The following is a 27,871-nucleotide window of genomic DNA, read 5'->3' as shown; positions in this document are numbered from 1 at the left end:
ATCCCTCTTTCCCGTAGAGTTCCTGAAGAGGGGGCGGTGCATAACAAAAAGTAATGGCCATCTATTTGGGTCCTGAAGAAGGAGGGGTATTTCTCGTCGGACTACCGTAGGTGTGATCCAGTTTTCTTCATGTTAGCGCGTACGTTTGCCCGTCAGTGATACCCAGTCGCGCCCCCGCCGTTTTTGCCGTTGGATGTTCGTTTGCCGCGGTCGCAAAACGGTTAATACGCTGGCTGAACTTGGTGCCGCGTTTTAGGGTTAAAGCAGCCAGCTAGCCACGCTAACGCTAGCTGCTACCAGCGCCGCGGTGTGAGCCAGCGTCTGGAAGGGCGGACGAGTTTGACGTTTTCTCCCCAAGTCTCCTCACATTTCTGAGTTTAGTACAACGCGGTGCTCTCTCCTTAAAGCTAACCCACCCGGTCAACATGGAGGGGACGCTCTCTGCGCGAGCATGAAGACGACGGTAAACGGCGAGTAAAGAGGATTAAAAGCAATTCAGTCTTGATGGGGAAAAGTTGAGCTGAGGTATGAAACTCGCATGCACAGCAGGAATGCAAAAGTCGGGACTTGTGTTATTGTAATTCTTCTTGCCCAAGACCACATAAGAAACAGGTTTAGTGTATTTGAAGCGTGTTGTTAAGCCGATGTGCTTACCCATGTTTCTCACCGTACTGCTGATGATACTGATGATGATGATGATTACCCTTGAGTGTGTTGAAATTAGTTCACTGTTACATAAACAGCGCAACTGCAGGTCAGGTAGAAGTCAGACCCCCTCAGTGACTTGAGACATGCCATTTTGCTTTTCTATTGAACAGGATTAACAACTTGGGATAAACCGAAGAAAGGTTTCAAGTTTTACCTGTTGTACAAGGGCATGCTAAGACCTCAGGTGAGAACTATGTCTTTTGCTTCCAGTTATACCAGATGATGATGTTCATATGTGATGTAACCCTGAGTAGTGTTGCTTTTAAGTTTTTGCAGGGATTGTTGCAGAATCATGATTTCACAGCTGTGGTCCTGTCGTTATTAGAAATACATTCTGTATGCAAAGTCTCATCATACATGTGGAGGAAAAAACCTTTCAGAAATAAGGTACTAAGTCTTATCAATACTGCGATTGATAAGACTGTAGCACCAATATTTTGAATCAACAACATTTGCCGTTTCTGAATCAGAAATATCAGCACTTCTAAAAACTTTGGTTAACCCAGTGTGACCTGTCACGATGTGACCTGTATCAACAACACTGGTGAAACTAATGGCTGTAAACTTGTCTGCACAGGTTGTGTGATGAGATCTGCAGGACTGAATAGTAATTTGTCACTACAGTCATTTAGGTACTGGACATTTTTCTGTCCAAATGAGAGAATTATATCTACCGTTACAGAGTGAAAATTCCCCCATAAATGATCAATTTTACCTGCTGCCTAATTTGTCACCCTTAATAACACAGTGTGATATAAACTCAGATGTTAGCTGTGCTGATAAACACATCATAAAATAGTGATAAGCCACAGTGATTGCAGAATTCATCCCTCCTGTCTTGTAACAGTTACACTTTATCTGTGTGAGGTCATGCATGACTCGAATTCGCTGTCACTAGGTAGAATTATTTCTATTTCTCCACATATATTATTTTTACACCTTTTACACCTTCTCAATTCGTAGTCATGGAGAACTGAGGTGCTGGCTGATGATGACATCATCACTACAGAAGTGTCTTGTCTTTCTCAGGTCTGAAATTTAAACAGCTTCCAGCTCCTCTTCTCTCCCTGCTGTTTGTCACTTAAAAGAAAACCTGAAGGGACCAAATACAGCTAACAGCAAGGGATATATGCTCCTGCTTATTTTCCCAGTGAGCCTCGTGCTCTAACTCTCACACCTATCCATTTCTGTTTACGAAACGACTTGACTCTTGAAAAATAGCTGCTAGGACGTTGTTTTTACATTGGCCTGTTTCAGTCTCATCGACTTTGCAAACTTGAGATCAACGGTCACATATGTTCTGAATTTATAGGATGTGGAAATTTACAAGAGAACGTGTGTTATTTGGGACAGTACGGGAGACTTGACCCAGATGAGGACCAAGTATGTTTCAGCTTTTCAGTCAGTTTTCAGTTAATTTGCCAGCAGGACTGAACACATACTTGCAACAAGAAACTCCAAAATGGGCTCGGTTTGTGTCTTCACTGACTGTAACAGCAGCAGGTTTGTCATGGAGCTGTGTGCTCTTGTAATGGTACAGTCTGTTAGGTCTCGTGTACAGTGAAATACCCCGCCCCTCCCCCCTTTCGTGACAACAGTAATTGGTCGCTTCCTCTCACATGTAACCCTATAGAAAGAAAGAGGCTGCTGTACTAACTGTATAGACCCACTTGTATATGCACTCTGTGCATACATGCTGTTTGCCACATATGTGCAGTTGCCTTTGAGACTAATGAAGTGTTAACTTCCCCCTAATGTCTTTGGGTCCTCAATTACCTCCTGTAGTTGATGGTTTCTAGGCCAAACGCATCTCACAGGTAATATTTGTTGTATGTGGGGCGCAAGTCAAGCAGAAAGAATTCTTCTTGGAAAGTAAAATGTATGTCACAATTTCATATCTAGGCCAGTGGATGTACAGTATATCCAGATTTCCTTTTTAAGTAATTTCAGTGTATAACTGGGTTACGGATGAAATTTTAGTAGAGTTGTGTATATATATTTATTTTTCAAAAGTTGACTTTTTATTAGAAATTCAAATGCTGGTCATTTCCTATATTTTACCCTTTTAAGAGAAGTATTTCCTGAAAGAGAGAGAGCATTTTATGGAGGTTATATAACTTTGACTTGTGGGCTAAGTGCATTCGCACCCACCTCACCCACATGTCTGTTGTCTGTCCAGTTCTGTCCAGTTGGCTTTCCGCGTGCACGACTCTGTGTGCTTGAGAATGTGCATTCTCTGTCAAATTCAGCATAGACATTAGCAGGACTTTTGGTGTGTGTTTGAGTGGGCCTCTCCCTGCCTCGTCTCTTTCCCCTCTCCAGAGTCCAGCAAGAGGCCCAGCATAAGGGGGCAGGCTGCCGTCACTGCCTCTCTCCCCTTGCAGGCCAGCACTGGGGCCTGAGTGGGGGTGGTGGTGGTGGGGGTGGTGGGGGATGTAGAGACCATAGGGTTGGACACAGGACATGGGACCCCCCACCCCTTCCACCCCAGTTTAGCCCATCCTGTGTGGGGCACAGGTCACCTTGTCATGTGCTATTACTGCTGCTGTAACATGCTCCCTGTGATCGTAGGAAAAGAGCATGAGATAGACCCATGGAGGCTGTGGGAGGGAGAATGAGAGAGGCAAAGCGAAGGGACAGGACTGGACTAGTCTGCGCGGCCAGTTGTTTAGCTGCATTACAGACTCAGTTTGTCTACTTTGTTGTTGCAAGGTCCACATTGTCTTTTTGTCCATTGTTCTCTTTCCACTATCTGTTCTCACCATGTATTGTTTTTTTTCTGCCTAAGGAAATTTCTAAACACCAACCAGATTTGAATTAAACTTCCTCTGTCACAAATCCCAGATGATGTTTTCTTTTAATGGCACTTGTTTCCTTCACTCCCACCTTCCTCCTCCTTTGAAATTCCCCTTTTTCACCCTCTTTTCTGCAACTATTGTGGGCCTAGATGTACTGCAATGCGTGAAACGCAAGCCCATGTCTTTCCATTGTAGACCCAGCTCTCTCTGCAGCCCAGGTCATTTCAGATCTGATTTGTTTTATGTCTCTTCTGTACTCGTAGTGACCCAGCCCGAGGTATGCAGTAAAACACATCGCCTTATGTTTTCTCCCTTCTCCACAACTTCTCTCTCTCTCTCTCTCTCTCTCTCTCTCTCTCTCTCTCTCTCTCTCTCTCTCTCTCTCTCTCTTTCCTCCTTTAAATCTTTCTCCCACTCTCTTTTTTCCCTTTAAGAGAAACTTTTGGCAGCATGGAACAATTTCAGAACCATTTGTGGGATTGCGTCATGTGATGTGGACAGAGGATGCTCATTGGACTGTCAGAGGGCCTCTTTCTCCCACTCAGGCGTTCCACAGCGATCCCTCTCTTTCTTCCAGTGCTGTTATAGGTCTGGATGTGATTCCGACTCTGACTCTTATGTGTTGGGATGTGGTCTGTAAGCTCATTGCTGACATTCTTGGGACGTGATGCCAGAGGTTTTTTATTTCCCGCTTTCCCCTCTCTCTTCTGCACGTCTGTGCACAGTTAAAATAATCCCTCCTTGAAATGCTGTGTGGATCCTCCTCTTTACCCACTTTGTTATATCTTGTCCTAAATCAACATTTCATTTCAACGCCCAGGCACTAATGGCACCACTTAATTAGGTTTGTTCATCAGTGGGCGTTGGTGCAGGGTGAGTTTTTACAATCACTTGATATTGACTTTGATGAAAGTTAATCTAACATCTGGGCCGCGGTCCAAATCTTTTTCACAGCTGAGGTCTCAATTATGTCTTTTCTCTAAGTAGCAGGGCACCTGACAAGGAAAACCAATGGCCACTTTCCTGTTTGGTAATCGCATACTTAGACAATGGTGCACCTTGAAATGAAATGGCGAGTAGAACAGAAGGGAATAAGCTACCTTATGAGTGGTATTGGACTCCTGCCATGGTCCACCTTGGCACTTATCCCTGCATGAATATCTCACAGCAGCTCAGACTCACTGTAGATACAGTAACTGCAGCAGGGATACACAGATACACGACGACACTCATTGTACAACATCATCTGCAGGAGGTGTTACAATTTCTCTTATTAGCGCTTAACAAGTATCTACTCTCTGTTCCTCAGGTTCACACCATCTGTAATCAAGACTTAATTTTGCATTGATTGACATCTAGTGTCAACTAATTAGCAGGTGCAAGTTAGAGGAATCCACTTGGGACACTTGGATGCAGATGGTGCAAACTATTAACGCTGATAAACGTGACGCAGGATGTGTCATGCTCTGAGGACATTATGCAGAAATTGGCCGTATATTCCTTCAACTCTGCCAGAGTTAAGAATTTGCCAGGTGTTCATTAATAAATATTTAATCACTGGACTTTTTATGCAGTGCAGGTGAGGCTCAGGTTATTAGTAAGATATTCTTTTACATGACAAGACGAGTGGTTTTTCTGACATGTTTATCTTAATTCAGTCCAGACCACCAAGAGCGCCAGACCGTTTATCTTTGGAATTGACGACCTATTGACCGTTGAGCGTTATGGCTTCTGCAGACAGTGTCATGTCTTTAAATTCAACGTGGGACCACTTTGACCGTCAGTCTCTGGATTATGAGACACATGCGTGCCATTTCAGCCATGATGTGAATAAATCAAAGGAGGAAAAGATGAGTCACTGCACCACTGCATGCTAAGTAGCACTTGTTCTCCCTCCGCTAGTTTCTTGAGTAAAAACAAGGGGAAACTCCCTTTCCTCTCCACCAAAATTGGGGTAATGTCTTTATTTTGCAGCTTTCACCACCCAGTTAAAATGATAAGTTAGCGTCAGTCTGCGGTGCTGTGCATAATTACAGCAGGCCTCATCTCTTGCTCATCGGCCACTGCAGCTGTGTCGCTTCCAGTACACTTCCATTACACATTGCTTTTCCTTCTTTTTATCACTTGATCACTTTCTCAGAGAGAGTCCATCAATTTTTTCTTACCTAAGGGTTATTCAGTTGCAGAGTGAAGAGTGCAATCAGTGCAAAATGTGCTTATTTTACATATGAGATCAATTCTTCATTCAGTCTTCTATCTGCAAAGAATTGCTGTATTTTCTATACTTTTACTAGAGTTGAAACAATTTGTCAAGGAAGTAATCACCATGTTAACCGAGTATATAAATCATTATTTGCAGCCCTTGTTATTGCACTTCTGGACGTTGTCTGACCCCCCTTACAAATCCCGAAAAACTGAATAACTGTCCCGGTCTTCTGTGTTGTTGCTCATTGGTTGAGCAGGGGGCGTGGTGGTTGACAGATGTTGACAGATGACAGATGATACCAATTTGTGCCTTAAAATAAATGATAATAACAAACAACAAAAGTCTTTAAGATTAAATATATCCATACCAGTCGATCTCATACATACATACAGTTTAGTTTGCCACCCGACAGATCATACTATAAATGTGATTCCAACATGAATAGCCAATTGCCCCCCCCCCCCCCCATAGTTCTCAAAGTGAGAAGCTGTCACAGAGATGAGACGTTTATTTATATTTAGCCAGTAATTGAAGTGGCTTATGACTGTGTATTTATAGCCAGCTTTTTAAATCACAAAAACTCCAAATCACAGGCTGTTTGTGTTGATGGCGTCTCTCTGGGCCACTGCCGTGTGTCTGCTCCTCATCACTATTTCTCTCTCGTACCCACAGCAGCCAGCAGTACATGGTTTGTGACACAGAACGTCACTGTGACAAAGAGGTCACCCCTTCCCTGCTCGCTGTATCTATGTATATATCTCTCTGTTGTTACTCCATCTCTCCAGCGTCTCCTCATTTCCTCTCCTCCTTGTCCTGTTTCTCTCATGCATCCCTCTCTCCCTCCTACACTGCTGTCACTGCTGTGTCTCGTGGGCTGGCGTTTCCTCTCTCTCACTGCAAACAGCAAACGTCCATTCAGAGAGCAGCGGATGAAAACTTATCTGAAATATCTGCTAAGTGAGGCGTAATGGACACATAAGCAGAACATGCCTACCGTTGTGAAACAACGTGAAACCTGCATTTTTGTTGTTCTTGCTGAGTATGCAATGGTTCAATGATGTAAAACGCTATCAAGGCACTCGCGCACGCTGTTACCACTGCTTTGAGGGGGAGAGAGCATAAGCCAGCGTAGCAGCCATCCTGCTCAGATATAAGGTGTTCGTGTTCAAGAGATTTGTCTCATTCAGCTGGTGTAAGCTTATTCTGACCCACGCTAGTCATGTGGCTGAGATGAGCTACCTTAATTACCCTCAGTAGCTCTCCGCTTCACATGGAATACGTGCAACTTTCACGGTCATTCGCAGACTGTGATCGTGATCTCTTATCCTTGTATTCCTTTTAAAAACCTGGATGAAAAGAGCCTTTTTACAAAGATCTGTCACAATCCATTGCATCTCCTAATGTGTCAGCTCCTGTTAAAGTTAATTTAATGTTTCAAGATTGCAGTCATGATAAACATCATCACATGCACTTAATCTCTGCACTGCTCTCTCTCTCTCTCTCTCTCTCTCTCTCTCTCTCTCTCTCTCTCTCTCTCTCTCTCTTTATGTCACTCTTTTACTGAGTAATCAGAAAGTTGTTACCTTGCAACACAGCTGGATTCACAAGATCATGCAATGTGAGAAGCCACCGTGGTTGAGACGGCTGCGAGAGAAGCTACTGTAAAGTGGGGAAAAAATGGCGTCTCCTGACGTGGTTAGTGTAGATGTTGCTATAGCATCAGTTGTATCAGAACCTGAGAGTAAAGAAGAGCAAAAAATGCCACTGAAGGCTTCTCTCGATATTTTCACTCTTGGCGAGGGTTTCGCTCTGCCACTGCGTCATATGGTATGCGTCATATCTGATTGGTTGAAGTTAGCTAGTAATAGACAGTAATAGATAGATGGTTCATCCAATTATTACCTGCTAAATATTTTTTGAAAGTTCCCACCTCTTTCCAAACAGTTTCCGAGGACAGTTTCCCAGATGGCCCTGTGTAACAAACCATCTGGCGCCTCAGGTTAGGAAAGTTGGCCATTTTGTTTAAACATTAATAACATTACAAGAAATTCCCAACCCAAGTCCGAATATTGTTGCCAGTCAAAAGCAGTGCTTGTTTGCTGTGTGAATAAATGCTGTGTACGTCATTGCTGTCTGAGAGTTTGTGTTTGACCAGTCAGTGATGTTCAGTACTGTAAAATACACATTGATAGTTTTTGAACCATAGGAAAGTACCACCTTGAGATCAGGGACCCCCAGTAGGAAACAATTATTGAATTTAAAAGATGATATACTTTTAGGGCTGCACGGTAGTGCAGCAGGTAGTGCGCGTGCCTCACAGCAAGAAGGTTGCCGGTTCAATCCCCGGGTCAGGCGGGGCCTTTCTGTGTGAAGTTTGCATGTTCTTCCTGTGCATGCGTGGGTTCTCCCCGGGTACTCTGGCTTCCTCCCACAGACCAAAAACATGCTCATTAGGTTAATTGATGACTCTAAAATTGTCCGTAGGTGTGAATGTTTGTTTGTCCTTACATGTTGCCCTGCAATCAGCTGGCGACCGGTTCAGGCTGTACCCCGCCTCTCGCCCATTGTAGCTGGGATAGGCTCCAGCCCCCCGCAACCCCGAAAGGGCTAGGTGGTATAGATAATGGATGGATATACTTTTAATGTTAGACTACAAACTTGCTCATGAGCAGTTACGGACTAATGTGTGGCTTGAAGGTCATATGGCACCAAAAATAGCTTTTGCCTTGTTTCTCCCAGTTTGAGTGAGTTTCTAATTAATCATGATCATTTTTTTCCAGCACAGTATTCTTTTATCCAGAAGTTTGGTTTTGTCATGCTTTCAGCAAGTTGTGAAATACTATTTTCTTCTTTTGTTGTTACCATATTTCAGAGTAGGTGATTTAAAACAATAGTTTGTTTGTTATAATTGCTAATATTACAGGTTTCCTTCCTTTTTAACATATGGAAGCTGGTGGAAGTTTCTTGCTTTGCTTTAGACGTTGGCTTGACTGAAATATAATAGACTGAAGACACATCCTGATAAATGCTTAACATGTTAACAGTTAGTTGTTCTTAACATCATATTTCTGCCAAATATACACTGCTTCTGTTTGCAGGGAGCAACAAATTTGTTTACCGCCTGAGAAAGTTTTAGTTCCAACACGCGGGACTTGATCAACAGTTGTTTGCTCCAAAAGTTTCTGGATGTGGATGTTAAACTAATACAGTCTGTGGCAAAGCATAATGTCCCCTCTGCTGTAATGCGCTATTCAAAACACATGGCAGTGATTGTGGAATTGGTAAAATAGTTACAATCCACAAGCACGCTCGCTTTATATGCTTCTTATCAATGTTGTAATTATGCATATTGGCTTCTATTAGCTAGCCATCAGGTGAAAGAATCCATTCTTGATTTCCTGTCATAGAGCAGTATTCAAGCCTGTAAGCTAATCAGAAATCACAGCGTTACGCTTTTATCCTTCAGGCTTTATGCCAGTATAACGCATGAGACTTGAGTAGTGTTTTGCATTATTACTGCAATGTTAGATTTGATTGATACTGCCAAACGCTGCACGCACAATATGTATATCACTCAAGAGTGAGACATTCAGTAGATGCCCAAAACTGAAGACTTGTTTCCAGGCTTTGCGTGCCTGAGACTGGAATGAGTACAGATCTGGTCTAATAACCTTCTGCATTATTTAGCGCCCCCTCAATACTGCTGTGCATTTAGTGTAATGGGCTGTCAAGGCTGAATGCAATCACAGAGGACAGACTTCACTGATCAGTTGATGACAGTCGTGAGGTCAATCTGTGTTTTTCCTGTTGGCTCACAGTGGCTGTGTATACATGCACATTATATTCAATTTTTTTTTCCTTAGTCCAAAAAGACTATTCCAATGAAGCTGTTTAGACTTACACTTAGACTGTATATTCCACTAATATTCACATTTTCGTGCAGCCATGCATACTCTGATCCCTCTTTCATTCGTTCAACCACCTTCTTGAAAAGGTCAGTGTTGTGATATTTGCACATATCCACAAACCTGTTGATATCTATGCATTTCATCATGTTTAGAAGTAAGCGTGGCTCTTCTTCTGACCAGAAGTGTGGGCTTTTGTGTTGTGCATGCATCTTTAGGCCAGCCTTTCAAACTGTTGGCTTGGCAATGCACAGAGCTCACTAAACACGCAAGAGGCCGTGTGCGGCAAACTGTGTAAAAACCAGACTGAGATGCATATTCTGAATGTGCTGTATACATGTCCAAAGACTGCTCTTACACAGATCACATCAGCATATCCCACGTCTTTATCAGAAAACGCTGCATTCAGAATAAGGCCTAATTCGGAAAATCCAACAGGAATATGATGTTTGCATGGCCTGTATCAAATTTGGAATAACGGTGGAATATTGGCATGCATGTAAATGTAGTCCGTGAGGAATGATTGTAAAGGTCTGCAGGCATTAGTTTGCTTTCATGCAGTAGAACAGATCTTATGCTTCACAAAGAGCTCTGCCCTTTATACCGGCCAGTATTGTGGAATGTTACGTTGCATGATAGCAATTAAAATGTTGTAGCTGTAGTGGTAGACCTGCAGAGTTACTCACATTATTTAGGTTAGGTAGAGTGTGAGTGTGACCTGTGCTCATTCGTATTGCATCACCTGGATGGCAGGTTTTATCGTATTGTAAATAGCCAGCGGGCCTTATCTTGATGTGTCCACAGATAAACCCTATTGTAGCACTGTCATGGAGGCATGGAATTTGTTTAATGTGATTGACAATCAGTGCAGCTCTCATAGCCTGGTATGTCATCCTGAAGGACCTTTGACTCAACATGTGTGCTTTACCTCTGCATAAGGGACGTGTGAGAGGGCGGGGTTTTTTTTTTACTCGTATAATGTGAGAAATCACTGCTCTGCTTTGAGTTTCCTTTATATCAACAGGAGCTCAGTGATGAAGCCAGGATGTGTTTTCTCATCAGCCCACGAGTTTCTCTGCGGTTTGTTTGTTTGTTTGTTGTATCAGAGTTCAGTCCAACCTTTCTTCTGTGTATATTTGCTGTCACTTGCTACCACTGCCTGTTGTGTACATATTTACTGCTGTGCTCTACTGTAACAAACATTGCATCAGATGTTCCTGGTTCAAGCATGTGGCGCTGTGATACAAGACCTCAACATACAGCAGAAGCTTGAGTCGCTGCTGTCCATGATGCGTGCAATGACTGGATCCTCTGTTTTCCCTTTTTTCTTTTGACCCTTTGTTTCAGTAAGCACTACATTGTCCTCCTAATAGAAGTGGTGAGGAACAGAATTTGGTTTAAAGGCACATTGTTCACGGTCAACGTTGAATTGAATCTAAAAACAAAAGAAATAAGAATACAATTGATGCATTTACAGGAGAACTGTATATGAGAGTTTTAGTGGGACCAGAGTTTTTTAATTAGACATGAGTGATGGAGTAATCTGTCAAAACATTTAAATTATTCAGCTGGGCTCCTACCTCATTGGCTGTTGATTTGTGAGTTTGTTGAGGGTTGTATTGGTTTGGTTACACTGTCCTCCATCAGCCCTCCATCTCCTTCCATCACTTGCTTTGCTTTCATGCCGCAGTGGGAGCAAAGGAAGGAATAAGAAAGGAGCTTTGTGAAAAGGACAGTGATTGTTTGTTTATGAGGATGCTAGCCTTGTGGTGACATGCCTTTTTTTTCCGTCCCTCTCACGAGGCCGTTAAGTGAAATAGATACTCTGAGCACTAAGTAATCAAATGTAACCCAGATCCAGCGTTTTGGAGTGGAACAAGGGTTTTTCCACTTGATTCATATGGCTGTCATTCCTTGCACCAGGACAAAAACACTGGAGTTGACTTCACCTTCAGAGCGTAGACTGGGGACTTGGATTTGTCCTGCAGGAAGGGACACTGTTTGATTAATATGGGGACAGGTGGAAAGACATTTGTATCATTTTGTGCTGGGTTTTTACAACAACGTTGGAAGAAAAAAACACAGATGACAGATGAAACGTCACTTTTATTGTCACATATCTTGTGAAGTGCAACACTGAGCAGATTATAACTTGAGAAAAATAATCTTAAATTTACTTCAGATGTCAGAAGTTGGCAGACTGATTCGTGTTTTTTTTCCCCTGTTTTTTCCTTTTGTGCTGATTGGTGGCAAAGTTATTGAGCAAGTGAACAGTTTGTATAACCAGGAGCTGATTTCATCTGTCTTTTTTTTCCCCCTCCCTCTTATTTTTCGGTCTCCTTTTGCCCTCTCTTCGTCTAGTAATGGAGTCCACGGTTGTGAGTACGTCCACTCTGGCCCCTGAGGAGTTTGATAGGAACGTGCCGCGGATCTGCGGCGTGTGCGGCGACAAAGCCACCGGCTTCCACTTCAATGCCATGACCTGCGAGGGCTGCAAGGGTTTCTTCAGGTACACAAGTGCATATGCGACGTCACCGACATGCTGTTAAGCAGGCACAAACCGACATATCACACACTAATTAGGCCTCGTAGCAGAATAATAGATCATAATCACCCTGCTGAAAACAAAAACACGCACATTCGCCAAGTTGGCACACGTACGCATTAGTGTACAAACACAGGTGTGAACTTGCATACATAAAGGCCACCCCCACACACACTCACACATTAAATGTAATTACCACCCACAGTTACATAAGGACACACATCAAACCACAGACATCACTGGAGTTCACACTAATGCCCTGCAGCAAGCAGAGAATACAAATGAACTTAACCTTATACTTAATGCCTCAGCTGCTGCCTACTCATTGATACCCACAAGTTTCCAACTGATCGAAAGACAAAGCTAGAGCGCGTCATGAGCTTGTGAGCTTCAGCATGTGTGTTTGATGTATCCTCCCGTTTGTGCGGTTCCTCTCAGCCATGTTGATATTTAAAGGGAGAGGATTAAAAAGAGAGATGTTTTGATAATCTACTTCCTCGTCTCAGCTGGCCCTTGTTTGAACTCTCACCAGGCATGCCTTCCTGTATGGTTTTGCTCACATCTGTGTATAATTGTTCATACATGAATATCCACCACTGACTAAATCATCTTTCTTTGCGTCACCGTTTGGCACGGCTCGTCCTTTACCCCTGGATTCCTTGGCACTCATCCATATTTATGCTGTTTCACTCCCAGGCTCCAAGGGCAAAAATATTTGTCCAGTTCTACCATGATTATTTGTGCAAAACACTTTCAAAGTTGCCACAGAGCAATACTAATATATGTATGTATATTAGTTTTATATATATATAAAATTACTGTACACAGAGCTCCATTATCCATTATTATTAGTTACACTGCACATATTCACACACACGGAGCCTCAACTAAATTCTTGATAATGTCTTCCGTTTGTAAACTGATATAACTGTGTATTCTAGCTGACTGTAAAATATATGGAATTCTTTCAGACGCAGCATGAAGCGCAAGGCCACCTTCACGTGTCCCTTTAACGGCAGTTGCACCATCACCAAGGACAACAGGCGCCACTGCCAGGCATGCCGGCTCAAACGCTGTGTGGACATTGGCATGATGAAAGAGTGTAAGTATGACAGCTGACCCATATGTCTTCAGGACAGTGCTCCAACCTTAAACTGTGAGAATTACTGCATGTATTTAAATAGGTGAGTTATTACAGGTTAAGCCCAGTGTGGCTCCTTGGTACTTACAGTAAATGATTCTATTGATGAGTATGAAATGCAGGGTTGTATAATTGGGTGAAAGGTTTCTGTGACAAGAGTTTTTGTGGTTACTCAACACTGTTGATTATGGATCAAACCTGCGCCCTGGACAACCATCCCACATAAACAAATAAGAATAAATGAAAAAGTAGGTTATAAAAATCGTATATAATTACTATATCTAATTAAAAAAAACTACTGTATATGAATGAACCTGCTTTTCTTTCTTTTCTTTTGGTTGGATAATAAAGATTTACACAACTGCTGTTTGCAGTTTTGGGGACCTACTGTCCCTCTTGTATATATTATCTAATATTTGGGCTGGGGTCAAGTATCTCCAGGTCTTTGCCCCCATTAGAGTGTTTACATATTCTATTTGAGCTAGTGGAGCCTCCCCACATTGTATACAGTAAGTATACCCCATCTGAAGTTTCAACACCCGCTGTTATGTACAATCTAGCGAGGCGTCTTCTTTCCACACAGTCGTGTTTGTTTTCATGGTCTGTAAATAGTAGGTACATTTTTTTTCTTGGTTTCTCCTGATATCCGGATATTGTCCACTGGCCTCTTTTAAGCAAAGGCCTCTCACTTCCAGCTGAATGTTCTCTTGTTTCTGGGAATACTGCAAAAGTGGTGGCACCGACTCTGTGATTTACTGTATGTGAACAGGTGCCAGTGGCGTTGCAAAAACAGCAGCATGTTGTTGAGACCCAGCTCTCTCTCTGTCTCCCTCTCTCTCTCGGTCTCTGTGAGCTAATTCAGTGGTTAGAACAACAAGGAGCGAATAGAACAAAGACAATGCATTCAGTTGTTCGGTGCAGCGGGGGTCTCCATATGGACTCGTCCCCTCCCATTCTCTTCCTCTAGAGAATAACAACCCCCCCACCACCACCACTCCACCCAGCACTACATTGACATAGCTGTCATAACAATGTAAAACATAAGCATATACTGAAAAGCTGTAATTTGCTCTGCCAGTGGTGTACTGGTGTGCTTATTCAAAAACCGTGTTTTCCAAGCATGCTTTTTCCTAAACTTTATCTTTCCTCTGTGTTTGTGTATTTAATTCTAACACTCTCACTCTTTGTCCTTTTACACTTGCACCCACAGTCATTCTAACAGATGAGGAAGTGCAGAGGAAGAAGGACCTGATTCAACGGAGGAAGGACGAGGAGGCACAGCGCGAAGCGGAGAGGGAGGCGCGGCGGCCCCGGCTCACTGATGAACAGAGCCAGGTCATCGCCACGCTGGTGGAGGCGCACCACAAAACATACGACGACTCCTATTCTGACTTCTGCCGCTTCAGGGTTTGTTAATTAATTGTTTTTGTAAAAATCTCACAGCCAAGGGTCCTTTCCACCTGTAAAACTGTGTTGAATTTCCCCGGCTCCTCAGTCCTTCCACACATCCAGACTGCAGTGCTGTTCAAGAAATCTGCATGATCCGTATTTTAAGGAGAATTAGAATTATGAACACTAGTTGGTCAGCTGTATGTCAATGAAGATTGTGAAAGATTTTTGCTGCAGAAATGTAAAATATTCCAAGATCACCAATCATTTCCCTCAACTGACTTATCATTCTGGTTTTTATTTCTGGAGACTGGACTTCTTTAAAAGTCCTGCGGGGTCTTGATATGTGCCCTTTTCTCCTGTCCAGCCTCCTGTGCGCGAGGGCCCAGTGACGCGTAGTGCTAGCAGAGCTGCCTCTCTCCACTCACTCTCTGATGCCTCCTCTGACTCCTTCAGTCACTCTCCAGGTAAGAGACACACACTGTGGAGACTTCACCTAAAATCAAGAGGAAACGACTAGTTTGTCCTGTGCTAGTTTGCCACCCCTGAAATTATCCAGAAACAAATCTTATCCAGGAACAAAGAAGAACAAAGTGTGTCCCCTCACTGGAATTGATGTATTCAAGAATAATAACCTAGCTTTCAATAGAAAGTGAAACATTTCACACATTTGACACGTATTTTGAGAAAAGTAATGTCTTAAGAGTCAATACTTGACTTAGGACAGGTATTTTTCCAGTTCAGCTAGACACACATTGGCTAATGCAAGCTGTTATGCTGCTTTACTGAGAATCCAGTGAAAATTCAGTGAATAACCTGCTCTCCCCCTCAGACACCTGACTTCTACTTGTAAACATCAGTTCTTAAATGCATCCGTCACTCACAGAGTGGGACAGCGAGGGACGCAGTCACGTGGCTCACTGCCAACACTCAGCAGAGATGCATGACTCAAAACAACCCCGACTAGTTGTTCATGCTTCACATGTTGTCGTAGCTGTCATCTCACACGTGCTGACCTGACCCATGCATTTTCAGATGATCCTATCCATCAACAAGCCCGCTCTATTCCACCATTTCTCTTGGTTCTCTCAGGACAGGCTGTGTTGTTGTCGTGCTTTGGTGTATGACCACTTTTCTCTCCTTCCTTCTCCACTTTCTTCTTTCTCTCCTCCTCTCTGCTCCGCTGTCTTCATCTCACTCACTGCAGAGTCAGTAGACACCAAAATGAACTTCAACAATTTGCTGATGATGTACCACGAGCAGGGCAGTAGCCCTGACTCCAGCGAGGAGGAGGGCTCAAGCTTCTCCATGCTGCCCCACCTGGCTGACCTGGTCTCCTATAGCATCCAGAAGGTCATCGGCTTTGCCAAGATGATCCCTGGGTTCAGGTGTGTGTGTGTGTGTGTGTGTGTGTGTGTGTGTGTGTGTGTGTGTGTGTGTGTGTGTGTGTGTGTGTGTGTGTGTGTGTGTGTGTGTGAAAAAGATTGGCCCACTAATTCACAATGACCAATATGAGATGGCCAGAAAACGTGTGTTAGCAGAAATGATTGCTTTACAATAATCCCAACATGCTGCCAGTTGGGTCCTGGCCTGTGCTGTTCTGCATAGCACTGTGACCTCGAGATAGAGGAGAGGACATGTATTTTATGAGCTTCGAGGTCAGAGGACTTTCTGTTTATCTGATTTTCCTTGATGAGCTTCTGTTTGGATATATTAGAATAGACTGCTGAAATACAGGCTTTGCCTAAACAAAGATGTACAGATGCGTGTGTGTTTTTTTTTATTTGCACGTCTCTGAGTGACTTTTTACCTGAATGTGTGGTGAAGACTTTGAACACCTACTTGTTTTCCTGCCTGATGAGTCGATATTGTGCCACAGTGATGGCTGTGGTCTAAAGGCCATAGATTACTGATGACTGTATATTGCAGATAACTGACACGTTGTGGAAAACCTTTTATGTGGAGTTGTTCCTTTACTGGACCAGGTTATACATTTGCCACAGTCATGTCATTAGTGTGAAGTTCAGCCATTTAAGTATGTTAGTGGGTGATTGCCTAAACTTAGACGAAGGCAATCTTCTTGTACTGAGCAGTCACCTGTCAGACTGTCATGTGCAACCTTGACCTTGAAAATAGATGAGAATAAATAGATGTGCCTGTAGAAGACAGAAGAAAGGCAGAATTACAATGGCTGTCTTTTTCATTGTTTCCTCCTCACCTTCCACACATGGCAACTGTTGCCTTTTAGCGTGTTTGCCTCACAGTGCGTTGACAGGCTCAGTGTCTCAGGGGTCACCCCAAAGTCGAGGCTAAAACGAGTCGAGGCCTGTATTTTCTGAAATTTGCCGTTCCCACTGGCAGCGAGTGATGGACGTGGTTGGATTACCTTTGGAATGTTTGTCCACTTATGATCTGCTGCCTAAGCCCTGAATAACACCGCGGACCTGCTCCAAAGATCTGCAGGTTGTAGCTCATGTCTCCTGCTAGTTCAGTAGCTTCCTTTGCTAAACATTTAAAGGCATTTCATGCATTACTACATACTGTGATTTGACTTGTGTTGTTGTGTCAAATGAGTTTTCCATGCACTGGCACCAATCACAGCATATGTCTAAAAATATACAGACAATACTTTGTTCAGCGAAATCATTTAAACACAGGTCTAAACACACAGATCGGGCTGGTTCTTGGCTTGAATCTTTACTGGTTTACCTGTTGCTGTATTAGTTACCTGTCAAATTAAATATAGCCAACACTCCACGATTAAGATCATTTGAAGACTATTAGTTTAATAATTAACTGTTTGTGGTTCACTGACTTAGTAGGTGATGTCTTTCGTTGCAGGGAGCTGACAGCAGAGGACCAGATTGCTCTGCTCAAGTCCAGTGCCATTGAGGTGATCATGCTGCGCTCAAATCAGAGCTTCAACCTGGAAGACATGTCCTGGAGCTGTGGTGGGCCTGACTTTAAATACCAGATCAGTGATGTCACCAAAGGTGAGTCTAAACACTGCCGTGTGCACAGTTTGATTGCTGTGAGGACAAACTGGTGTTGAGGGCCATGTGCATGAATGCTCAAAGAAGAAAAGGCTCATGTTACACATTAACACTTCTTGGAAGCTTTAAAGGAAGCAGCCCGGTGTTAAGGAGGTGACTGGATCATTAGTGTGGAAGTATAGATAAGGTTACCAGCAGCAGCCTGAGCACACACCCATAGGAAAATGATGCTAACGCACGTCTTTCTTCAAAACCAGTCTTACATATCCGCAGAAGGCCCTGTGGGCATGGCTTTCATTTGCCTTTCAAACAAGACCCCTCTCTCTGGGATCAACCAAAGAATGTCACTCCTGACCTGCTCACCACACAAAACAGCCACTTTCTGGAGCAGGAGGAGCAGCTTTGTTGTGCTTCTCTTAAGACATCACTGAATAGTTGACATGATCACGACTGCAATAGTAACGTGTTTTCTCATGCGGTAATCAACAATATTTTAGTTCAGTATGAATAAAAAAGTTTTACTCTCCCACATTTCACATCCATCCTGCCTCTTGTTTCACAGTGGCAGTTTCTTCTGAAGGGTTTCTAAAGGTGATCCATGCTAAAGGAACGATGTCATCGGTGCAATACACAACCCCAGCCATAAAATGAGGAAATGGCAATACAGATGATAATGATCAATCATGATAATCAATGAAAGCTTTTGATCAGCATTTGTATGACTTACATCTACATAAAAGGCCCCCCCCCCAGAGAAATGCTATATACACTCATCCAAATTCAGATTCCCTGATTAAAAGAAATTGTCAGCCGCGAGAACTCTTCGTTAAAATAAACCTGCGAACGTACAGCACGCACGAAAAAAAAAAAGTCTCCAGAGACGACTCCAACAGGCAAAATGAAAAATTCATAGGTTAGAGGGATGGTAACATCCCCCAGAGGGCCTTTCTCCTGTGATGTAGTGTGTAGCTGCTTCTGTGCGCAGCGCAGACCGTAATGATGTGTGCTTCCTCTGCAGCGGGCCACACTCTGGAGCTGCTGGAGCCGCTGGTGAAGTTCCAGGTGGGCTTGAAGAAGCTGAACCTGCGAGAGGAGGAACATGTGCTGCTGATGGCCATCTGCTTGCTTTCTCCAGGTAAGGCAGGTCTGACTGTGTGGAGGAAGGAATATATAGAGGGTCATCATGAATTGTTCATGAGTGATTTGCTTCTTTTTCTTTTGTTCATTATAGCTTTTATTGTGGCCAAAAACAATCAGCGTAAACATTGTGATTAGAGATCGTCTTTAGCATTGTCATCTGCCGCTCAACATGAATTACAATGAAGCTACTTGAAGGGTTTGTTGAGCATTAGCCCTCTTCTGCATACGCATTCATGTATGTGATATGCGGTTGCACAACATAGTGCATGTATTATGCATGTACAGTATAGTTATGCAAGCAAGCGTGTGAGTGGATATTTGCATTCCTTTGTGTATGAGAGGCACCTCATAAACAATGCATATTTGTGCTCACCCCGGTCTAAAATTAGCGAGCTACCTGACAAGATCGGTAGAAATGCAAACACAAGATCATATTTTATGTTCGTTTACAGATCTAGTTTATTTTCTAGTGTTATTTCCACAATAAAGACAAACTTTGTAACCCTCGGTTTTCTAATAGTGTTTTAACTTGAACAGTTAATTCCTCTCGCCATTTCGCTTGTGTAACAACCATAAATATGTTAGACCGCCCAGGTGTTCAGGATCACGCACGGATTGAAGCTCTCCAAGACCGACTGTCAGAGACCCTGCAGGCCTACATCCAGCTTCACCACCCAGGAGGACGGCTGCTGTACGCCAAGATGATCCAGAAGCTGGCCGACCTGCGCAGCCTCAATGAGGAGCACTCCAAACAGTACCGCTCGCTGTCCTTCCAGCCGGAGCACAGCATGCAGCTCACCCCGCTGGTGCTAGAGGTGTTCGGCAGCGAGGTCTCCTAGAGGCCGCCTCTGAGCCTCAGTGGCGGAGACGAGGGTCCTGCGTGTCAAAATGGCGGGAGAGAGCTGAGGATGTGCTGGATGGACTAAATGGAGGTGTGGGGTATGAAGCGAGCGGAAGAGAGAAAGTCGTGTTTGAGTGTGTGTGTGTGTGTGTGTCTGCGTGTGTGGTTTCATGTGTGTCTTGTCTAAAGATGTCTATCTTGGCATAAAGGCCAAGGTTGAATGGAGAGCAAGCAGATGCTAAGAGAGACAGTACATAAGGAAACTTTATATAATACAAATTAAACTATACATACAACTTCTGCCTATATACAGTGTTTCGTCTGTATTTAAATCAACAAACAGCTGCTTCAAATGCCTGGACATTTTATGTGTGTACGTGACGTGCACACACCAACACAACAAGCATACTCAGTTATTTGTTTAGCCATTCAGTTGAGCTACCTCTTGGTTTTACTGGGGTTGTTTTATATTTACATCACCTATGTGAAACAGTCACTTTTACACAGAACAAGTTAGATACAGTACGGATGACACTTCAGTTCATCGGAGCAACAGCAGTGCCTGCACATTACTTTGACTTTTTGATGTTTCAGAAATCTTTTGTTTTTTTCATCTGCTTCTCTCCAAGGCAGCATATGTATATGACTGTGTACAAATCAAACACACGCCTTTCACCTTTCACCAAAGGTATGGTCAACTACTTTCTCAAAAAGCTTCCAGTACCTAAAAATAACCTTGCTGCTCCACGGCCCGTCTCACGCGTGCAGCCACTCGACATCCCAGCAAGTTGTCTGACTAGCCTCACAGCCCATGAAGGAAAGTGTCATTGTTTAGGTTTAGTGCAGAGTACAGAACATAGTCTGTAATTTTCGTGAGGTTTTGGTAGGACTTTGGGGTGCCTGGTTTTGAGGTGAGAATTAGCCACTAAATGTGTTAGCTACTTTTACACTGCTAACTGTCAATCAAACTAAGCCTGCATTATGGCTTGTTACTCTCTTTTGAAATTGTTTTTCATTATTCTTCTCTTTTGTTTAATTGTTTATTTCCCTGTAAATAGTTAATTACTACCACATGTATCCTAAGCACTGTTATACCACCTTTTACTCAAACCTATGTACTAATATACAGTATCTATATTATCACAGATTTTAAAGGGCTAAGATGCCAAATTTAACTGGAATAGTAAATTGAGGCCAAAGCAAGGGGCCTGTCTTGTTAATATATAGCTGCAAACCGTACTTGGAATAGATATGGATGTAATTTCAATGGATGCTTTTTGTTTTATACGTCAGTTCACCTTTAAAAACAATTCCATGAATTGTTCCTCCTCAGTATACCATGAGCTCGGTGGGCGGAGAGCTTGGGAAGCTGCTTCAGACCTCCACAGATATCACACCCCTTTCATTTGTGACAGGGAAGTGGATTTTCTAGAATGTCTGAGGGCCTGGTTGCGTTGGTGGTGCGCACCTCTACACCCAGGCCCTCCTGTTTGATGATGTATGCTGCGCAGCCCTCTAGTGGCTGAATTGTGTAAATACCAGGTACATACATACTTGCATATGCATATATATATTCACATATATGTATGTGTGTATATATATATGGCTAATGTTTTTCAGAAAAGATATATAAGGCTTTTTTTTTTTCAGAAATATATATGCAAATACAATATTTTTTTTTCTTGATTCATTATCACTACATTCTGAAACACTATGCTCTTTGTTTGACTTTGATCATGTTTTTTTGTTTGGTAAGAATGAGTTAGGATTGTCTTAAACAGGGATTGCATGTGCGTTTGACTCAGTCAAATTCTTCTTTGTTTAATGGTGGGTTGATGTATTTGCCTAATTTCCGGGGCTCATTTTCAGAAAGAGTACAAGCTAAACATACTGTGCTGCTCTCTATAATATAAGCCATATAGATCACCAAGCTAGTCGTACACCTGATACATTACATTGAAATGATGACTCCAGGGCCATGGCTACTCTCATTGTGTAATCCTCCTAAACTCATATGCTATGTATCCATGGCTTTTGGAAGATAAGCTTGTATATGAAAGGAACTCATATGCCTTCTCTCTGCTGTCATCTTTGGCTTATGCTTCATCAGACAGCATCTAATGGCTTATAAACCAAACTACCAAGAGAATTTACATGCCTAGGTTTAGAGGCCAGTGATGTATGGCTTGCTGCATGTGGGATTATGGTGAAAATATATGGCAAGACATGTCTTTTATATCAAGACATTTCCCCAAAGAGGTCAAATTTCTTTCAAGTTCACATGATTTCACTCAAAGGCAACTTGGCTCAAAGGACTTCATTTACAGAGATGATGATTTTTGTCTTCTGTTTGATGCATGGCAGAAGTCATCTATTGAGACTGTTCATGTGATCGGCCGTAAAGGCCTCCTCTGTCAGACCAAGAGCCTCCTTCATCTCAGCAGACCAGGGCTACTCTGTGATCTTAGAGGAAGATGGTGAAAGAGAGCATATGTTTGTTATTGAGCTGAATACGTTCTCACAACTGCTTTCTGAGAAGCGGTGGTGGTTGTCGCTTTAATTTGTTCTGCCCACAGGATGTTTTTTTCTAAAACCTACCATTGAATTTTAAGACCATTCTCTGTCACTGTGGCTTTATTCCAACTCGTCTTCAGTCACTGTGACACTCCGCGAGCTGACAGTCGGGGATGGACATGTATAATCTGCATAGCACAGATAATTCTATAGTTTTGGATGCTTCCATAGTCGTGTCATCATAATGACTTTGGTTTTCTTCACGAAAATCGTCGGGATGAGTTAGTGTATATATATATATATATATATATATATATATATATATATATAAAATTCTGCTAATTTTATATATAAAAATCTCCCTGCTGTGATTGAACTTCAAGGAGCTGAGGCTCGAGTGTCTTTAGGCAGTACCACTCATATGTATAGTATGTCAGTTTGATGAGGGGTATGATGTGCTTGGTTACTGAACACTGACTTTTGAAGTTTTGAAAAGTCGGCATGTTGATTTTCTCTGAATACATACTTCTGTATGTAGGTATGGGTTTGATTTTGTTCTGTTTTGTTTTTTGAGATAGAGATGCAGTGTTGATTTGTGTATGTTTAATACAGTGGGAGGTTTGGTGAACATGTAAGTGCCACGGGGAGAGTTCCCGCCACACAAGAACAGGGTAAAAGAGGAGTTGCTCTTGGGGATTTGAAAACCGAACAGGAAGAGTCTTCAGGATGTATCATCTCACTGCTTATTGAACAAGTAGATTTCGGTCTGTACCGCAGAGCGTCAGGGGAATTCTTACTTTAGGGTTTATGAGAAAATGGAAACTCCCCCTTTAATTCTTTTATGACTGAATATATGATTAAATCTTGTTTTTGGGACCTTTTTCCCATCGGATTCCCCGCCCATCACACTGTACATAACATGCAAATACAGTTGAATCCAACTGCGGTGCATCCCCAGAGCTTCCTGTTTGGTTTTCACCATGGTAGGCTGCTCAGAATCCGTAAGTTTCAAACTCTGCATTGTGGTTGTTCAAATACTGGAACTTGAAAACCATACGTCAATGGAAGTCGACCACAGATTAGATGACTCCATCTTTGGTGAGATTTCCTCAAGATTGGCAACATAACACCGTAACAATGCCTGCAATACACAACTTATGGTACACTATCACCAGCAAGCTTTACAGGATATCATGTTAGTAGACCTTTTTCAAGTCTTTTGTATAACTGTTACCATTACAAATCCTGTCCGTAAAAACATCTATGCTATCATTCATAGAAATCAGTTGGCCATCTCCCATGCAAAGGCTTTCAAGTCTTTCTCTCTCTCTTTTTTCTTTTTTTGTTCCTCCCAGTAGGACAGGGATTGTAATAGAATCAACTTAATGTAGTTCTTACAAAAAGGAGTGTCCACAATGGATGTACACCATAATCTACCTAAAAAACCTACCTCTTTTAGCTCAGATTTTGCTTTAGCATTAAGCATTTGCCTCTGTTTTTACTTTTGTAATATTTGTATTCATGTTGGTATTTATTGCTGTCTAATGAGTCATACTTCAATGATTACCTCAGAGATATCTCACAGATTTGGGAGACTCCAGCTAATGAAGTCATTCATATATATCTTTTTTTCTTTTTTTTTTTGTACATTTCTTTTTCTTCTCAGACTTAGCATTGCCTTTTTTTTTAACGCACAAAAATACCAGGAGTGTTTTTAATATAGTGCCTGCAATCTGACCAACAGGGCTCAGACTAGCAAGGGTTAAGGCTGCATTCCCTCCAGAAATGACATCCTTCTCTGCATCATTGTCCTTTTGCCCTCTGCTTTGGGGTATCTTGGTCATTTTCAGCGACATGTGCAACTCATGTGGTTGCCACATTGCTGATATCCTCCTTATCCATTAGAGTTTTAAAGGGCAAGCTGAAGTGGAGTGAATGCAGCCGCAAAGAAGGAACAACATGAAGACTTTGTGGCAGTAGGAGACGAGAGGTGTGTTTGCTCTCCGTTTGGTACTGTTAGCATGGTCTTTGCTCAATAGTACGCCATCCTTACCTTGTCCCCCTCGTTTGCCATTTCCTCCATACCCTCTCTGTGTCTTCGCCTCTCCTTCTGTCCTAAAGTCTGCCCCCAAACCTTCATCATTCCCTGCTGATGTTTTGTCTAACAAGGGGAATTAGAAGAAGTGAAATCCTCAGTATCCATGCAATGCTGCTTTTTATCTCGAGCGTCACCAAGTCGCGTGTTATTGACACTACGTAATGCAGGCATCGTCCAAAACGTCGGCCCCCAGCGGCGCGACAGGCCTCATTGGAAAAATCGTGTCTTTTGAAACGTACACAACTTCGTGGTGCTTGTCGGGGGGAGGAAAAAAAAATCCTTTCAGATCCTAGTATCATTAACAGAGCAACTACTCACTTTGGTGAATTTAAACCAAGTTTTTTTGTATTCATGTCAAACTGCTTCAGGTAAACACTGAATGAAATAAGAGAGTTTTTATTGATCAGTGAATACAAGGAGGAACAAGTCGCCATGGTCACATCTACCATGAGCTGTGTGCCATAGTATGACCCTTTTTATGCAGGGGAGGGTGTTAATGAAGCTGGCTTCAGATGTTCCCCAGCTTAATCTGAGTGGGAAGGTTGTCTGAGTATGAAATTGGCCTCTTACTTAGTACTCTGTCAGCCACGTGTATTGATCTTTTATAAGGAGTAAATTTGAATTTGGCATTGAATTCTCACCCTGTGTTGTGAACCAAAATCATGCCACATTCAATTAAAATGCCTGAACCAACAAAAGCACTTAATGTAATGTTTGTAACACATGCATACTGATGAATCTACTTGCCATAAACTGCCTGTGTAGGTCAGCATGATATGGCTCCAATTATCAAAAGAAAGTCACTTAAATTCTAATGTAATTGCAATTTATCCTTTGTCTCATTTTTTCAAAGATCTTTTTTCTATTATAAATTGGTGTTTATGTAATGTTATTTTTGTCAGATGTTTTGCAAATCAAAAATAAACAGTTGTACATAGAAGTGGGGTTCTGTGATTTGTTTTTCATCTTTCATTTGCTGTTCATCTTTAAATAATGTCAAAAAGTTTAGTGCACGTTATGGAAATTACTGATAAATTACTGCTTATTGTCTTAGAATATGAACATAACTACTACTGGCAGAAATGAATTTGCATTTTACACAAGAACGTTTCCATGTACACCCACAACATCATTTGTAAGGGATTCATGAAAAGGCAGTCATAGCATGCAGATTCTGTTCTGTGCAGCAGACTGGGTAGAGCCTTGGTAACACTTGGAAACATGTTTCTTATTGGGACTAAGAGTTTGCTCCCTCGAGACTCAACGTGCGTGCACTTATCTTTGTTTTCAAAGAGAAACAAGACAGAACATCATTTATCTCAAAGTAAATTAAATACATAGTGTTTATAAATGTGCTATATATACCTAGTAAAATAAGATACACATACAGTTTAATATTACAAAGAACAAAACAGTAAAAGCAGAAAGTTACAGCAACTGGAGAAACTGTACATACAGATGTTCTGTAACAGCTGACTGAAATGTATATATTGTACTGAGAGGAGCATATATGTTGCTATAGACTACAAACCTCACCACTGTTTCATTCTTAAAAAAGAAGACTACTGTATAGATATTTGTGGTATTGCCTGCTCATCTAATAACACAGTTCTTTCTCAGTATTTTTCGGTGCGCGTCATAACCCGTTTCATGCTATCATGTGGCCACCAGAGGGCACTGTCTCTCATTACATGGGCCTGCACGCCATCATTGACCTAATGACCTCTCTGTTAGACACGGAGGTCAGCCAGAAACAGTTGATATCTTTCAGGTCACACTGGACAAACTCACCGCAGAGTTGTGGTGTGAGTTAGGGAAACACGGGCCACGCGTGCAGCAGCCTTCCATGAAGATATACGTGATATATGTGCAACATGTCGGAAGAGATTTGAGCTCACCTCGGCTCACATCTCTCCGGCTGGTCATGTATGGAGCAAGATTGCACGAGTGGTGAGGTGCAGGAGGAACAAATAAAAGGTTATCAGAGAAATCCAGTCATTGCACGACAGTTAATTGTCAGCCCTGGTATGACGCAGAGGCACTTCTTTTGCCTGCTGATAAGGTTGCGCTCCTGCGGTCTGCTGAGCCGTTGCGTCTGTGCACGAGGTTAGATGAAGGAAAAGAGAGGCTCTGGTTGCAGCAACATCCCTTAGGTGAGGCCTTTCTGGCTGCATTATCTCACAACAGAGCAACGAGAAACTGCTCACCCACTACTTTTCCACAGGGGATGTATTTCTGGCAGCACATGCTTCCGTAGATAATAAGCTTTACTGACAAGTAGCAGTCTCGTCACGTGTCCTTCAGGTGTGTAAAAGTGAGCCAGTGACAGTTTTAGGATGTCCATGTGTGAAATGACTCTGTTACATAGCAGGCCAAATTACATTCATGTCATTCAGAATTTTCAGCAGTCAACATGGCATTGATTTGCACTTTTTTTTTTTTTACATTACATTTATTACAGTATACTGGATTACTTACACAATGAGTCGTTTTAGAAGAAGAAGAAGAAGAAGACTCACTTTATTAATCACACAACACAACACTACATGCATATGCCATGCTTCAGTGAACACAACACTACATGCACATGCTATGCTACGGTGAAATTATTTCTTCTGCATTTAACCCATCCATGGTCCATCCTTCCTCCACGGCAGACCAGGAGCGGTGGGCTGCCAGCCGACAGCGGCGCCCGGGGACCCAGTTCCTTCTTGCCACCATTGGTCAGGTGGTGATCTTCTTGCATGTTTTTAGTGAGGGGTTTTTATGGAGCATACCCCAGGTGAACACGGGGAGAACGTGCAAACTCCACAGAGAAAGGCCCCTTTCCTCAAGACAAAGGGCAGCAGGCATCAAAGGCATGGTGGAGGACACGCCCCCAGTCTGTACATTAAAGTCAGTCTGTACATTCATTCAAATCTCAGTTTCCACTGAGAGAAACCCGTTCCTGTTGGATTATCACTGAGAAAATCAACTTCATCCCTCTAAATGTCCTCTGAAGCTGCACGAATCAATATTTTTATGGTCAGATGACTAATGAGTGATGTGGAAGGGGACGCTAGTAGGGACAAATTCGCAAAACAATTATCACCCAAGCCTGCAGGTCCTCTCAGCTCTGCACAGCATTTTAACACCTTTACAGATCCAGTCTCACTGCCTTCATCGATGTCTTTTTGTTTTGCCTTTAAAACCCAGTGTCTACGACCTGTCCTGTGCCAAACAGCAGACTGACAAGGTAAGCAGCTAGCTGGTGAGCAGAGTGGAGCATTTCACAGCTAAAGAGTCACATATTTCCCTCAGGGGCTGATGGAGAACAAAAGAGAAGCAAAGGAAGAGCAAATATTGGACTTAGATTCTCAGACAGACAGAAACAAGACTTCAAATGAATTAATAATATTGCTCACTGCCTGCTGCCACATACGTAAATATGCAACTGTTGGCTAACACGCTTGACACAGCAACTTTGTAAGGTGATAATGTGTCAGTGTTTGCTTTACAGCTTGTTGTTCCACTCCCGAGTGGCCAAACAATCAATGAATGCAGCATTAAGGTTCCCATTCAATAAATACTTCACTCAAGAATCTGACTCCAGA

At 42.5% G+C, this 27,871-nt stretch overlaps 1 protein-coding gene across 2 annotated transcripts; it reads left to right on the top strand.

The window, feature by feature from the left end:
• Positions 1-59: 59 nt before the first annotated feature.
• Positions 60-25,218, top strand: LOC139329180 (vitamin D3 receptor B). 2 transcript variants are annotated; one of them, XM_070959365.1, is made up of 10 exons: positions 60-106; positions 819-892; positions 11,979-12,126; positions 13,134-13,264; positions 14,514-14,710; positions 15,060-15,159; positions 15,900-16,080; positions 17,534-17,685; positions 18,704-18,820; positions 19,411-25,218. In XM_070959365.1, the coding sequence occupies exons 3-10, from the start codon at positions 11,981-11,983 to the stop codon at positions 19,662-19,664; spliced, it is 1,278 nt and encodes a 425-aa protein (XP_070815466.1). In that variant the 5' UTR covers positions 60-106; positions 819-892; positions 11,979-11,980; the 3' UTR covers positions 19,665-25,218. The 2 variants fall into 2 exon arrangements, with proteins under 2 accessions (XP_070815466.1, XP_070815465.1); XM_070959364.1 differs by lacking the exon at positions 60-106 and adding an exon at positions 119-525.
• Positions 25,219-27,871: the final 2,653 nt, after the last annotated feature.

This window comes from Chaetodon trifascialis, chromosome 3, assembly GCF_039877785.1.
Source record: "Chaetodon trifascialis isolate fChaTrf1 chromosome 3, fChaTrf1.hap1, whole genome shotgun sequence".
NCBI lineage: Eukaryota > Metazoa > Chordata > Actinopteri > Chaetodontiformes > Chaetodontidae > Chaetodon > Chaetodon trifascialis.
This window is presented reverse-complemented; position numbering and strand designations above follow the sequence as displayed.

Bases quoted from the DNA above. Each gene is read 5' to 3' on its own strand.
- LOC139329180 (XM_070959365.1), top strand. From the start codon at position 11,981: ATGGAGTCCACGGTTGTGAGTACGTCCACTCTGGCCCCTGAGGAGTTT. The intron at 14,711-15,059 runs GTTTGTTAATTA...TCTCCTGTCCAG, and splicing joins CTGACTTCTGCCGCTTCAGG to CCTCCTGTGCGCGAGGGCCC. The intron at 18,821-19,410 runs GTAAGGCAGGTC...TAAATATGTTAG, and splicing joins CATCTGCTTGCTTTCTCCAG to ACCGCCCAGGTGTTCAGGAT.